The sequence below is a fragment of the Saccopteryx bilineata genome, chromosome 1, assembly GCF_036850765.1.
Source record: "Saccopteryx bilineata isolate mSacBil1 chromosome 1, mSacBil1_pri_phased_curated, whole genome shotgun sequence".
Taxonomy (NCBI): domain Eukaryota; kingdom Metazoa; phylum Chordata; class Mammalia; order Chiroptera; family Emballonuridae; genus Saccopteryx; species Saccopteryx bilineata.
Genome location: NC_089490.1, coordinates 79,206,878 through 79,220,828, shown reverse-complemented (window position 1 = coordinate 79,220,828; position 13,951 = coordinate 79,206,878). Strand labels below are relative to the sequence as shown.

Here is a 13,951-nt window from a genome sequence, read left to right as displayed (position 1 = left end):
AAGCTAAAAAAATAAAACTGATATTAGAAAATCAGAACGGGATAAAATTTAAAATACTACCTATCAAAACTTAAGGGACAGAACTAAAGTAGCATTTGGAAATTTGTAGCCTTAAATGCTTATTGTTAGAAAAGACAAAGACTAAAAATAGAGGTAAGTATCCATTGAAGAAATCAGAAAAGGGATCACAGTAAAATAAAAGAAAAACAGAGAAAAATGAACAGAACAGAATAAAATAGAAAACAGATAATTAACCAGATGAAAAGCTGATTCTTTAGAAATAGATTTGTATTCCTAGAAAAATAAAATTTAACAAACCAGACTCAGGATGAAGTAGAACCTAAATATACTGATAGATATTAATAACTAGAAGCAAAAAAAAAAAAAAAAGACAAAACCAAAAAAACCCCCACAACAACAACAAAAAATTGCCTACAGAAAACACACCTGATCCAGACAGTTTTATAAATAACCGAATCTTCAAGGATTCCTGCCTCATACAAACTGCTCTTGAGTTTGGGAGACGTCTGACCTGAAGGAAGGTGGGTGTGAACAGCCTAGAAATGAAGGTTGAAGCTTTGATTTATCCACTTAGCAAATATATGTTGAGCACATACTGTGCACCACGCACTACTTCAAGGCTTTGGACACGTTGGTGTACCAGGCAGGTCAAGCTCCCTCTCCAGAGACCCTACATTACAGTGCGAAGACAGACACTAAACAATAAACACTAAACAAAGTGAGTCAGAGAGCACGTTTAGGAGACAGTAGGTGCTGCAGAAGCAAGAGAAGTAGGCGGAAGTGAGCAGTGGAGGATCGTGAGGGAGGGGGAGGAGGGACCACCTGGGGAGAAGAGTGTAGACTGGGGAGAAAGGAAAGGCAGACAGGAGAAAAGAAAGCCTATTGCAGAAGCCCCTATCCCCATGGGACACCGTGGAAACCAAGAGGGTAGGGATTCAAGGGGGAGTCAGGTGAGAAGGGAGAGAAAGCTTATAGGGTTAGCCTGGGGGCACTGTGGCTGAGGCTTAAGAGAGGGTAGGGTTGAGATTCAGTGAAAAAGTAGGTCCCTTGCCTGACTTGTGGTGGTGCAGTGGGTAAAGCGTCAACCTGGAACCCTGAGGTCGCCGGTTCAAAACCCCGGGCTTGCCTGGTCAAGGCACATATGGGAGTTGATGCTTCCTGCTCCTCCGTTCACTCTATCTCTTTCCTCTCTCTCTCTCTCTAATAATAAAAATGAATAAATAAAATTAAAAAAAAGTAGGTCCTAGGATGGTAAGAAGAGGGATCAAGAGAAAAGGGGATACCCCTGAGCTGCAGTGAGGCTCAGATGAGGCAAACACCTCGCCAGGAGAGGGCTTCGACCCAGAGGCACTTGGGGCATCAAGTGGCAAAAGTGGCGATGGAGTAAGTGCTGGAGCAGTGAGAGGCGTTGCTGCATGTGGTGGGCAAGTCCATCAAGGGCTGGGTTTGCCCTGTGCCAGGCACTATTCTGGGTGTTTAGCCTACATGAACTCCCCCAAGCTCAGTCTGTGATGGAAGAATGTGGGGAGGAAGGGGGATGGAGAAAACAATGGATCTTTTGGAATACTGGTCCTGATGGAAGGAGGGAGGCCATGGTCAAGTGAATCCACACCTTCAAGGGCAGACTAGGGGTCTGAGGGGGCAGGGCTGGGCCAGGAAGGTAGACAGGGACTGGGAAGCGGTGGGGGGGTGGGGTGGCCAGGAGCCTGGGATCTTTTAATCTGAGCAAAATTAAAAGCAAGAAACCCCTGTCCCTTGGCTTCCTCCTCCATAAACTCACCACACACTGTAGGGACAGTGCAGGGACGGAGGCCGTGAATGGTTGTGTGCTTCTGGGTGTGTTATTTTTGCTGTTGCCAGGGTGGTAGAAGAGCCGGGGGAGTGCAGACCTCGATTTTTGTGTGTTATGTGCTATCCTGTGTGCTAGGCATTTTGTGGAACCAGCACTGAGCTCTGGTATCACCCTGGGCTGTGCTGGGCCACCAAGCCTGAAGACCATGAGTCCAATAGGTTCTGTCCCAAGGGTCTGGGCATGAGTGTGCAGGACTCGAGTGGGGGATGCCTGGGTAGGCTGAGGGGGTCCCCACGAGGTCCAGACTAGGTGGGCAGGTGGTCTTGTGGCCATCAGGCCCAGGGCAGGTTTGCAGGGAGATGGCAGAGGCCTAGGGCTACTCTGAATCTGGGTCTGGAGCCTCCTCCTGGCCTCTTTCCTGCAGCCCCATCAGTCAAGGACTCTGTTGAGATTGTCCATGGCCTTTCAGTGGTCACAGTGGGAGTAAAGGCAGGTGGAGATGGTGGTGGGATGGATGGGGGGTTGCAGGGTGGCTCTGGGGTAGGTATAGAGTTGGGGGCCTGGGTGACTTGGGGAGGGAGGAAGCGGGAAGGGGCAGGAAGATGGAGACACAGAGCACCGGAAGCAGTAGTTTCCTCTCTCCAGGGCTGGGCCAGGAAATCCAGCCCTCATGCTTCCCAAGGTGCTTCCTACAGATAAGTGAGCTTCCAACCGCCCCTTCCTGCTCCCCGCTTTCCCCACCCCTCCCATCCTGCTCCAGCCCCCAAGGGACCCTCAGCTCCCTCACTCAGGCCAGGCCAGTGGCCTTGGGAAGAGCCTGGATAGGGGGGTGGAAGGTCTGGGCATCCTGCAGCCACACTTCCAGGCAGCAAGGGTCCACAGAGAAAGCAGACCACAGACAGTGCTGGAGACTCGGCTCTGTGGGGTCAGTGGAATCCTGGTAGGCAGAGATTTTCCCTAAAGTATGGTGGATGTGGGGTGGAGAAAGCCAGGGGTCCCCTCAAGGGTCAGGGCTGGTCCTTGGGAAGAGGCCCCTGCTCTGGGGTGGCCCAGAGGCTGTCCTGGAGGCAGAGTGATGAGTAGGGAGGGGGTTGTGGTGGGCAGAGTGGTCAAGGCAGCTCTGTGGGGAGCAAGCTGTTCTTGGAGGGGGTGTCAAACACTTCCGTGTGGAGTTAAGGTATTTCTAGGTTGTCCTGGGGAGGGGCAGGGAGGTTTTCTGTGTGTGGGTTCATTCAAGTTTATTCCTGGGAGGCTCAGGGAATCCAGGGCTGCTCCTGGAGAAGGCAAGGGAGTCTGAGGTCAACGCTGTTTATCAGGCGCCAGAGGGTGTCCCATGCTGGGCTATTCTGTGAAGGTTATCAAATGTGCCCTGTGAGAGGGTGAATGGCTCTGCTATAGGGGTCAGGGACTGTTTCTTGGAGAGAAATGAAAGCATGTTGGGAGAGTTCTGTGGGAGTCAGGAGCTGTTTCTCTGGAGTTCAGGGATATTTCGACATTAAGTTATTGCAGTTTGCTCTCGGGAGCCCTAGGGGCACAGTGTTTCGCAGCACTGGGGTAGTTCCATGAGGCTGATCAGGGTGGGGGGCCTGGCGTGCTCCAGTGGGGCGGTGGTGCCTGAGCTAGTTTCTTGACTGCGCTCTCATCTCCTCCGCCCACTCATCACCCCCTCCCGCGTTGCCACGACAACGGGTAAAACTAAAATTCACTTCCTGCTGCTGGTGGAGTCTAGTAGCGCCCCCTCCCCTAAGCCCTTCCTCATAGGTCGCGCCCCCATCTTGTCGCTAAGGTGACGGGGAGAGGGCGACAAACGTTGGTCTAGAACCGGGGCCAGGAGAGGGATGGGGGAGGATCAGAGGCGGGTCTCAGAGTCGGGAGCGAACTCCCAAAACTCGGCTGGGGTGGGAGAGCCGCGCGGACCACTGTGGCCGTCAGGGTTAAGTCGCGGGGTTAATTGGCTCTGGCAGTGAGAGAACACTAGGCCCGTCTCGGCCCCGAGGTCTCCGCCATCCTAACCTCAGGGCTAGGGCAGGTTCAGTCACTGTCATGTTATCCCCCGGCCTTGAGTGGGGTGAGGTGGGATGGGAGATCGGTAGAGTGGGGGAGAAGCTGCCGTTCCTGGAAACTAAAGCTCCCGATTTTCTCTCCCCTTCCTGCCCTTCCTCTGGTCCTTGCGTCCGACGCGGCCCCATCCCAGGTCCAGGACCGCTCCTCGCCTCGTCTTCCGCGGTTGTCCGCGGATGCTCGCCCGCAGCAGAAGGGCGGCGCGGCGCTAGCTGCTCAGCCACTCCCCCGCGAGGCCTAGGGCTCCCCACACCCCCCCCCCGTGCAACCCCACGGCCCCCACCCGGTAGCGCGGCCCCTACCCTCCTCACGAACCCTCTCACCTCACCCCGGGACCCCCACAGGCCCTCTGGCACCCATCCCAGGGGTGGCCCTGAGCCCTCCCGGCCCCCGCCTTCGGCGCAGCCCCCTGGCCACCCCCGCTTCCCTCCCGGCGCAGGCCCCCTCCCCGCGCCGCCCCCGCCCCCGGGGAAGGCAGGCGCCGAGCTGAGTCGGGGCCCATGCAGTTGAGCCGCGCTGCTGCCGCCGCCGCCGCCACCCCTGCGGAGCCCTCGGCGCCGCTATCCCCCGCGCCGGCCCCGGCCCCGGCCCCCCCCAGCCCCCTCCCGCACAGCGAGGCCGACGGGGCTCTGGCGGGGGGTGGGGGGGGCCCGGGGAACTGCGCGGAACCCCCGTGCTCCCTGCTCCCGGCCGCGAGCAGCCCCAGCCCCGGCGCGGTGATGGACGGCCCCGGGGCCAGCGCCGTGATCGTGCGCGTAGGCATCCCGGACCTTCAGCAGACGGTGAGCCCCGCGGCCCCGGTCCGGGCAGCTACCCGGCCTTCATCATCCACCCCCTCCCCCCCATCACCGGCGCGCTCGGAGCTGGGTGCGGGAGACCCCAGGCCCGCGGCTACTCACCCCTCCCCCGCCACCTCCGCGGGGACCCTCTCCATCGCCCGCGGGGGCGGGGCCCGGGGAAGCACCGCCCTCCAGGCGGTGCCTCGCCCGCTGGCCGCGGAGGCGCGAGGTTCGCGGCTTGGGCTCCCGAGCCCCGCATTTCTGCGGGGACCCTGGGGCTCTGTGCTCTGCGCGCTGCAGGGCAGAGCCAGCCCACACTCATGAGCCCGCTTCGCCGCAGAAGTGTCTGCGCCTGGACCCGGCCGCGCCCGTGTGGGCCGCCAAGCAGCGCGTGCTCTGCGCCCTCAATCACAGCCTCCAGGACGCGCTCAACTACGGGCTTTTCCAGCCACCCTCCCGGGGCCGCGCCGGCAAGTTCCTAGACGAGGAGCGGCTCCTGCAAGACTACCCACCTAACCTGGACACGCCCCTGCCCTACCTGGAGGTGAGCAGCAGGAGCGCGGCCGGGGGTAGGAGGAGGGCGCGCATGGTGGACCACCGAGCTCCGAGGCATCAGCAGTGAAGGGCTTGGCCGTGAGGAATACGGACGGGAGGAGTTCGTGTGGAAGCAGGGGGGTGGGGGTGTCTGTGCGCGGCGAGTGCAGTGAGCAATGTGTATTGTGTGTGCGGTGTATGCAGCGAGCCGTGTGTGTGGTGTGAGTGAGCAGCGTGCCTGGCCTGCGGTCAGCAGCGTGTGCGGTGGGTCCCTGAGAGTGGTCCTGCGGGGTTGGGTGTGAGCAGGAGTGCGTCCAGAGCGTGTGTGGAGTAAGCCAGCGTGTTATGTGTGTCCATCAGCCCCATCCCCGGGAGTCTCTGAAGGCACATCGAAGCCTTGCTCATTTGCTTACCCATTTATGATGTAAGTTAGGGCCATGGAGTGCCCTGTTTGACATGGGACACAGACCTGGGGTTTGGATGGAGGGACGTCAAGTGTTTGAGCAATGAAATAAGCATTATGGTAGCTGAGCTAAAACTTGGCTTGGCTTCTGTGGCAGTTCAGGGAAGTGGGGTCAGTTCTACTCAAGAGAGAGTGAGGTAAACCTGAAACCAGGTCTTGGAAGAGGAGTGGGATTTTCCAGGGATTTCTAGGGGTGGGAATGAGACAGACAGGCCATTGCAGGCCATGGACAGTTAGGCATGAGGCCCCTCTAAGCTTAGTGTTGGCTCTGTGTCCATGGTAGTGTGGTTGGGGATTGTGTGACTGATGGGGAGGGGTATGTGACTGCAGGTGGGTGATCAGTGTGAGGCCTGACTGCAGAGGTAAGCAGGACTCGTTTTTTGTGCATGCATTCACTCAGCCCAGGTGGGTGCCTTTTCCCTGCTTTTTCTTTACCTGAGCAGTTTCGATACAAGAGGCGAGTTTATGCCCAGAACCTCATCGATAATAAGCAGTTTGCAAAGCTTCACACGAAGGTAAGCAGGCAGCCACCGGGAAGGGACTTAGAAGTTACCTTTTGCACCCAGGGGCTGTATTTCCTTACTTCAGCCTTGACTGGGTTTTGTGATGTCAAAATGTTATTTAAAAGCTCCTTATTGAGGCCCTCTCCTATCTCCCAGCACCCCCACCCAGCCTGGGGTTGACCACAGTCCCTCCAGGTTTGGCTCAGTCTGTTTGATCCTGTTGTCAGGGGGCCAGAGCAGGTGTTGGGGTGGCTGGAGGGCTGGGCACAGACTGCGGGCATTGTGGCTATGAGGTAGATGGTCTGGTTCCGGTCATATCAGACTCTTGCTGACTCCTCTGGTCCAGTCCTGGCTTAGTGGGGGTGGAGTGTGATAGGGCATGTGTCTTGGTGAGAACCTGGGTGGGAGAGAAGTGAACAATCACCTGATATGGTCATTGGCGGAGAACAAAGAGACCAGCACTTAGTGGTCACCAGCACTGGGCACTTGGAATCAGACATCTCCTTAGTTTCCTCCTGGGTGGGACTGTTATCGCCTTTGGCACATGAAGATACTGAGCAGTTAAGTGACTTGTTTACAGATGTGCAGCCAGTGAAGCTGGGGCTGAACCCAGATCTGTCTGACTCTGGGGCCCTGTGCCTGAGGCACACCTTTGGGTTACTGCTGGGCACCATTGCTAGGTGGGCCTGACCCCAAATGCTCTTTGGAGGGGTACCTCACTGTTCTCTCTGAACATAGAAAGGGCAGTGTGGGTGCTATGGGTCCTCCCTACAGGTAGACCCCCTGAGCTCTCACCTCAGGCTCCCATGGACCAGGGGACATTTGCTTGCTGGACACTTCTCTGGAGCCTAGAAAAGGGATCTGACCACTGTTACCCCTGTGCCACAGTAACCCCTCTGTGACCTTGGAACCTCCATGCCAGACTTCCCTGCTGCCCTAGAGTATAAGGTGGTTAGTGGACATGACTTTGGGACTGTGGAGACTGTTGTGGAAAAGTCACTCTCTCTCTCCACTGGCCCCTGTGTGTCTATGTTACCTTGTGTTCTTCCCATGGTTACCTCTCCTCCAAAACTGTCCCCAGGTACCCACAGGACACTGGTGACCCTTGACCTTTAATGAGTCTCACTTGTTTTTAGGATGAATTTCAACCTCTTATCACTGCCCCATGTCTGCCTGCCTGGGCTCCAGCTGCCCTACCATCACACCACCCACCCTGGGTCCAGCTGAGGTCTCTCCCTTAGTTGTCCTGACCCACCTCAGGAGGCCACCTTCTGTGGCATGGTCCCCATGGCGCTCTCTCCTATTTCTGGTGTGCCTTGGGTGTTTCTAGAAGGCCTGGGGCCTCTGGTCAAGGCACCTTGCCTGAACATGAAGTGTCTGTAGCACTAGCAGGGCTAAGTGAGGCTCTACTGAGTGAATTCATATATGGCTGAGTGAATGAATGGAAGGCAGGCAAAGTCCTCAACGGAGGGACCACCTGGGGGTAGAGAAGGGCCTCTGGGGTAGGGGTTTGCCATGGGGTGAACACATGAAGAAGATGGACCAGAGAGGGAACAGGTCACCTTGAGAGTGATAAGCTTGTAGGGCTGGTCTCTGCCTGGGTAGCTTTGGGCTCTTCCAGGCTGGGCACGTTGGAGCACTAGGGCCAGGCAGAGGAGCTGGGGCAGTGCAGTAGATGCTCTACAGGTGGTCTGAGGCTGGCTGATGGAAGGTGGGTGATCGTCAGATGACGGTGGCCGTGATGCAGGCTGACAGGATGGTCGGGTATTCTAGGCAAACCTGAAGAAGTTTATGGAATACATCCAGCTGCACAGCACAGACAAGGTGGCCCGCCTGTTGGACAAGGGGCTGGACCCCAATTTCCACGATCCTGACTCAGGAGGTGAGAAGTAGAGCAGGAAGGGGCATGGTCTTGAAGTGACTGGGCCATAACCTTTCTCTGTCTCTTGAACCCAGAGTGTCCTCTGAGCCTTGCGGCCCAGCTGGACAACCCCACAGACCTGCTGAAGGTGCTGAGGAACGGCGGTGCTCACCTGGACTTCCGCACTCGCGATGGACTCACCGCAGTGCACTGTGCCACACGCCAGCGAAATGCGGCAGCTTTGACGGTCAGTGCCAGTGGGATCCTGGCCTGGAGAGGCATATGGACCAGGATGGGGAGGAAGTTGGGCTAAGCATGAACACTGAGGTTCCTCACCCTCAGACCCTGTTGGACCTGGGCGCTTCACCTGACTATAAGGACAGCCGTGGCCTGACGCCGCTATACCACAGTGCCCTGGGCGGCGGGGATGCCCTTTGCTGTGAGCTGCTCCTCCATGACCATGCTCAGCTGGGGACCACTGATGAGAATGGCTGGCAAGAGATCCACCAGGTGGGCAGGGAGCTTGAGGGTAGGGCATCCTGCCTCTGTTGGGGGAGGGGGGAGGTCCTGGGCTCTGTAGGAGTAGGGGGATTCCTGGCTTTCTCTGCAGAAGCGGGGATTCCTGGCTCTATCTGCAAGAGTACGGGTCTCAGGCTCTGTTGGGAGAGCCAGCAGCATCTCCCTCCTCCCCTAGGCCTGCCGCTTTGGGCACGTGCAGCACCTGGAGCACCTGCTGTTCTATGGAGCTGACATGGGGGCCCAGAATGCCTCAGGGAACACGGCCCTGCACATTTGTGCTCTCTATAACCAGGTGTGACTATAGGTGTATATGTGTGTGCACACAGGTGACCCTGTGCAATGATTGCATGTTTGTGCACGCTTGACTCTGTGTCCCTCCGTGCGTGCATGTTATGTATCCTATAGCGAGTGGTAAACATGTAGGGCTATGTGTGGATGTCTGTTCCCTGAACACATGTGTTCTGAACAACCAGGTATGAACTGTGCACGTCTGGGTCCTCTGGGCCAGGCAGGATCTGATGTGTACACCTGGACTGCTCACCCTGTGCATGTGCCCCTTATGTGCATGTACCACACCCTGACCCCCAATCCGACCCTACCAACAGGAGAGCTGTGCTCGTGTCTTGCTTTTCCGTGGAGCCAACAAGGATGTCCGCAACTACAACAGCCAGACGGCCTTCCAGGTACAAGAGTGGTCTACAGCAGTGAGAGGCTGCCCCAGGGTGTATCTGTCTCTCTTTGTGGCTGGACCTCTGTGGACTTTGGTTCTTTCCTGAGGCGATTGCCCCTGGGTGAGGGGCAGAGGACAGGGTGGCCAGCAGTGGCTTGCTCATGGAGGTGGTCACTTGGATGGTGAGCTCTTTCACTTCCTGGGAGAGAGGAGGGTCAGAGGGCTCTGGGGCCAGGGGTGGAGATTGGTGGGGTACAGAGGTAAACCAGGGGTCCAAGGGGTGGTCCCAACTCCTGACTTAATTTAGGTGATGTTTCTGAGCCCTTTCTCTGGCCTAGTTTGATCCTTGGCACCAGTATGGCTAGATGGATGGGTGGCCATGTGGCCTAGAATGTGTGGGAGGAGTTGGGGACTATGTCCTGGGGACTTTTGGACCACAGAGGGATCTGGGGCCTAAAGGGGAGATGTGGGGAGAACGTGTCTGGCACTGTGCTGTCCAGCAGGTACAAAGCCTGGAGAGCCTGCTGGAGGAGCAGATGCAGGGACGAGGGAAGGGTAGAGGCAGGGGGAGGGTGACAGGTGGAAGACAGTGGGGGCCATGGCTGAGAACTGGGAAAGGTGGAGGGTGGGGGGTGGAGGGCCATTGAGAGAATAGGGGCGGTGACCAGCATACCCCAGTGTGTCCAGGACTGTCCTGGTTTTAGCTCTGAAAGTCCTTGTCCCAAGAGACCCCTTAGTCCTGGGAAGACTGGTGTGGTGGGTTAGACAGGGTCAGGGTCCAAGCCTGGGGCCACCAACCACAGAAGACAGGAGCCTGAAGAGCTGTCAGGGGTGATGAGTGTCATGTAGCTCAGTCTACCATCCTGGTCCTCCCACCATAGGTGGCCATCATCGCAGGGAACTTTGAACTGGCGGAGGTCATCAAGACCCACAAAGACTCAGATGTTGGTGAGTTCTACACCCCAAGTTCACACTGAATGTTGGTTTGTGAGGGTTGTCAGGGGTCAGTGGGGATGTTACAAGGGAGCCACTATGCTCTAGTGGCTCTTCTTCCAGCTCTGGTTGCCAGCTGCACTCTGTTTTGTCAGTCCATCCGTGGCCCCTGCAAGGATGGAGAACGTGCTAATGCAAGGGCTTGTGCAGAGGGGACAAAGGGTCAGGATCAAAGTCAAAGGCATGGTTAGGTTAGGGCTGTTGGTTGGAGCCAGTGCTGGGTTTAGATATTGGCTGAGATTGAGAGGGGTTGAAGTTAGGGTCAAAGCACATTTCCCAGTAGGTCATGTGAAGGGCCAGCAGGGGATATGGATCAGTGGATATCAGCCCCTGTCCCTCAGTATATTACTCCAGAGCAAGAACTAGGTCCAGTGGCCACAGCATACCTCCCCAGAAAAGGTCATATCAGTGTGCATGCAAGGAAACACAGTGATGGGAGTGATCTCCTCAGGGTCAGGTATGTGAGTGACTTGTGGTCCCAGAAGAAACACCAGGCCATGCCATGTAGTCTCAACTCCACAACAGGCAGAAGGATGGGCTCAGCTGTCACCTGTAGCCTCAAGGAGGTCCCTACCCACTCCCAGGTCACTGGGTATAGGGCTGGTCTGGGGCCTGTCCTCAGAACTGTGCCATCCTTTTCCAGTGTGGGGTGACAGGGGCTCTAGGAGTGGGGGGGCCTCCCCATCTAAAAAGAGTATTTCTGCCAGAAACCACTCTCCAGCCACCTAGCACATAAGAGGCTTCCTTCTTAGCTTCCCCGTGTCCTGATTGGCCCAGTCCGTTCTGCCCATGACTCTGGAGCAGACTCCCAGGTTCCCCTTTCTGCCCTGAGTGACAGTGAATAGCAGAGAGCTGGTGCTGGTCTTAGGGTTAGAACCCTTTCTTCTTAGTTATAATGTGAGGTTACTATCAGGGCTGGGATTGAATTTTGGATGGGTGTTGAGATTATGGCCAAGTTCATGGTTAAGGACCTTTTTCCATAGGGTCTCCTCTGAGTAGACCTCACCCAAATAAGGCTCAGTGCCCCTGACACCCCAAGTGGGGTCGGGACCATGATAATGGATAGCAGGTCCAGGGCGTAAGGGGTTCTAGGGCAGCAGTGTTAGCTGAGTGAAATGGTGTGGGATTGAGGTCCAGGTTCTGGCTGGACAGAGCTGTTATTCTGGCTGGACAGAGGTTTGAGGTTTGTATCTGGGGCAGGAGACAGTCTTGGTCTGGGTGGGCCTGAGTGCTTGCAGGTGGTTGTTAGCCTGGGGCTACCTGAGTTTGTGGATGTATGGGGTCTTTCTTCTGCCTGTGGTAGTCTAACCATGGGAAAGCTGTTCAGGGTCTCTGTGCCTCAGTTTCTCTTAAGAAAAAATAGTCTTTTATGGTTATTTGCATCCACTTCTCACCTCTGACCATGTGTGGGATTCAGTTCTGTGGGTTTGGACTGTGGCGGTGACATCGGTCCAGCTGACCTAGGCTGAGTGAGGAAGGCCCAGCTGCATCTCACAATTGTGACGTGGACAGAGATGCTTGGGCTCCTGGGGGAACTGTTATCACAACTTATTGCCTGGCTGACCCAGGGTGCATTCACCTGGTTGGGGTTAGATGTGCCATAGCTGGGCCTGGGTGGAGTGGGCATCCACTCTGCTGGCCATGCACCGTACCTGCTCACTTGTCACATACACTCTGATGATGCAGCCAGATGTCCCTGAGCCATGGGGTAATGTAGTCATGAGCATTTACTATAAACCCTGTTATCTTAGCTCCCCCTCTCAGCACTCCCCATGAGTAATTATTAGTCCACATTTACAGAGGAGGAGGCAGGCACAGTGGGCTAATGGCAGAGCCTGCCTTCAAACCTAGGCCGCCTGGGGTTCATTCTGTCACCCCCACTCACTCTGCACACATTCACTCCAAGGACACTCCCTCAGTGACAGGCACAAATTGCCATGTCCCACCCCAGCTCTGGGACCCTGGGTGGGGCCTATGCACAGCGGAGGAGCTGGAGGAGGCTTTGCCCACCTACCCCCTTCCTATTCCTCAGAGAAGGAGCCCAACTGCAGGGGTCTGCTAGGCTGGGACCTGTCACCTTCAGGGGACAGGATACTTGAAGCCGCAGGGTACAGGATACTTGATACTTGTCACCCTCCGGTGTAACTGGGACCTGTCACCTTCAGGGGCAGCTTCACCCATTCCTCTAGACTGACAGGCCTGAAGTAGGGCCTTTCCACCTGGGAGTGGCCACCTTGGGTCACCTTTGACCCACATTACCCCACTCACTTCCCCCACAATACACATTCAAGCACTTGTTCTTGTGGACTTATATCCCACAGTGCTTTGACCATGAACTAGGGAAGTGCTTCTCACATCTGAATCACATCTGACTCAGCGGGTCTGGGTGGAGCCCGAGACTCTATTTCTAAACAGTCTCCAGCTGAAGGTGAGGCTGCTGGTCTGTGGCTCACACTTTGCGCAACAGGAGTCTAGAATAAGGCTTGGCAAACAATGTCCTGCCGGCCAAATCCAGCCCCCAGTCCGCTTTTTTGTTTGTTTGCTTTTATTTTTTTTATTTTTATTTATTTTTATTTTTTTCTTCTGAAGCTGGAAACAGGGAGACAGTCAGACAGACTCCCGCATGCGCCCGACCGGGATCCACCCGGCATGCCCACCAGGGGCGACGCTCTGCCCACCAGGGGGCGATGCTCTGCCCCTCCGGGGCGTTGCTCTGCGGCGACCAGAGCCACTCTAGCGCCTGGGGCAGAGGCCAAGGAGCCACCCCAGCGCCCAGGCTATCTTTGCTCCAATGGAGCCTTGGCTGCGGGAGGGGAAGAGAGAGACAGAGAGGAAGGAGGGGGTGGGGGGTGGAGAAGCAAATGGGCGCTTCTCCTGTGTGCCCTGGCCGGGAATCGAACCCGGGTCCCCCGCACACCAGGCCGATGCTCTACCGCTGAGCCAACCGGCCAGGACCTGTTTGTTTGCTTTTAAACTGGGGCTTTAAAATTGAGGATTTAAATTTCATTTAAAATTAAATTAACTATTTAAAATGGAATAATTCAGTGGTATTTAGTACATTCATAATGTACAACCAACTCTATTGAATTCTAAAACATGTTTCTCCTCACTAAAGAAAACCCTATATAATTAAGCAATTATTCCACATTCCCCTCACTCAAGCGATGGCAGGCATTACCATACTGCTGTCTGTATGGACTTGCCGTATAAATAGAGTCACACAATATGTGACCCTTGGTGTCTGGCTTCTTTTAACTCAACATATGTTCAGGCTTCATTTAGATTATAGGAGGTTTCACTACTTTATTCCCTTTTATGGCTGAGTGAGGTTCTATTGTTTGTAGATACGACATCTTGTTTATCCATTAATCCTACAGACATGGGTTGTTTCTACCTTTTGGCTATTGTGAATACTGCTGCTATGAACATGTGTGAAATGTATTTGCTCGAATACCTGTTTTCAGTTATTTTGGGTATATACTTAGGAGTGGAATTGTTGGGTCATATTATTCTTTATTTAACTTTTTGAGGAACAATCAAATTGTTTCCCACCATTTTATACTTCCACCAGCAATGTAGAAGGGTTATAAATTCTTCACCTCACCAATACTTGTTCTTAATTAGTTTTTATTTTTTAAATATATAGCTATTCTAGTTAGTGTGAAGCAATATCTCATGGTAGTTTTCAAATTGCATTTCCCTGATGGCTAATGATGTTGAGCATCTTTTCATGTGCTTGTTGGCCACTTGTATTC

At 55.2% G+C, this 13,951-nt stretch overlaps 1 protein-coding gene across 2 annotated transcripts in view; it reads left to right on the top strand.

Annotated features, from left to right (window-relative positions):
* Window positions 1-2,632: 2,632 nt before the first annotated feature.
* Window positions 2,633-13,951, top strand: part of SHANK3 (SH3 and multiple ankyrin repeat domains 3) — a 52,758-nt gene continuing 41,439 nt past the window's right edge. For both annotated transcript variants that reach the window (XM_066254522.1, XM_066254518.1), the window contains exons 1-10: window positions 2,633-2,753; window positions 4,008-4,656; window positions 4,994-5,197; window positions 6,094-6,165; window positions 7,927-8,035; window positions 8,110-8,261; window positions 8,357-8,524; window positions 8,709-8,825; window positions 9,139-9,216; window positions 10,085-10,151. In XM_066254522.1, the coding sequence (XP_066110619.1) occupies window positions 4,375-4,656; window positions 4,994-5,197; window positions 6,094-6,165; window positions 7,927-8,035; window positions 8,110-8,261; window positions 8,357-8,524; window positions 8,709-8,825; window positions 9,139-9,216; window positions 10,085-10,151 (1,249 nt within the window). In that variant the 5' untranslated portion in view covers window positions 2,633-2,753; window positions 4,008-4,374. The remainder of the gene's footprint in view (window positions 2,754-4,007; window positions 4,657-4,993; window positions 5,198-6,093; window positions 6,166-7,926; window positions 8,036-8,109; window positions 8,262-8,356; window positions 8,525-8,708; window positions 8,826-9,138; window positions 9,217-10,084; window positions 10,152-13,951) is intronic.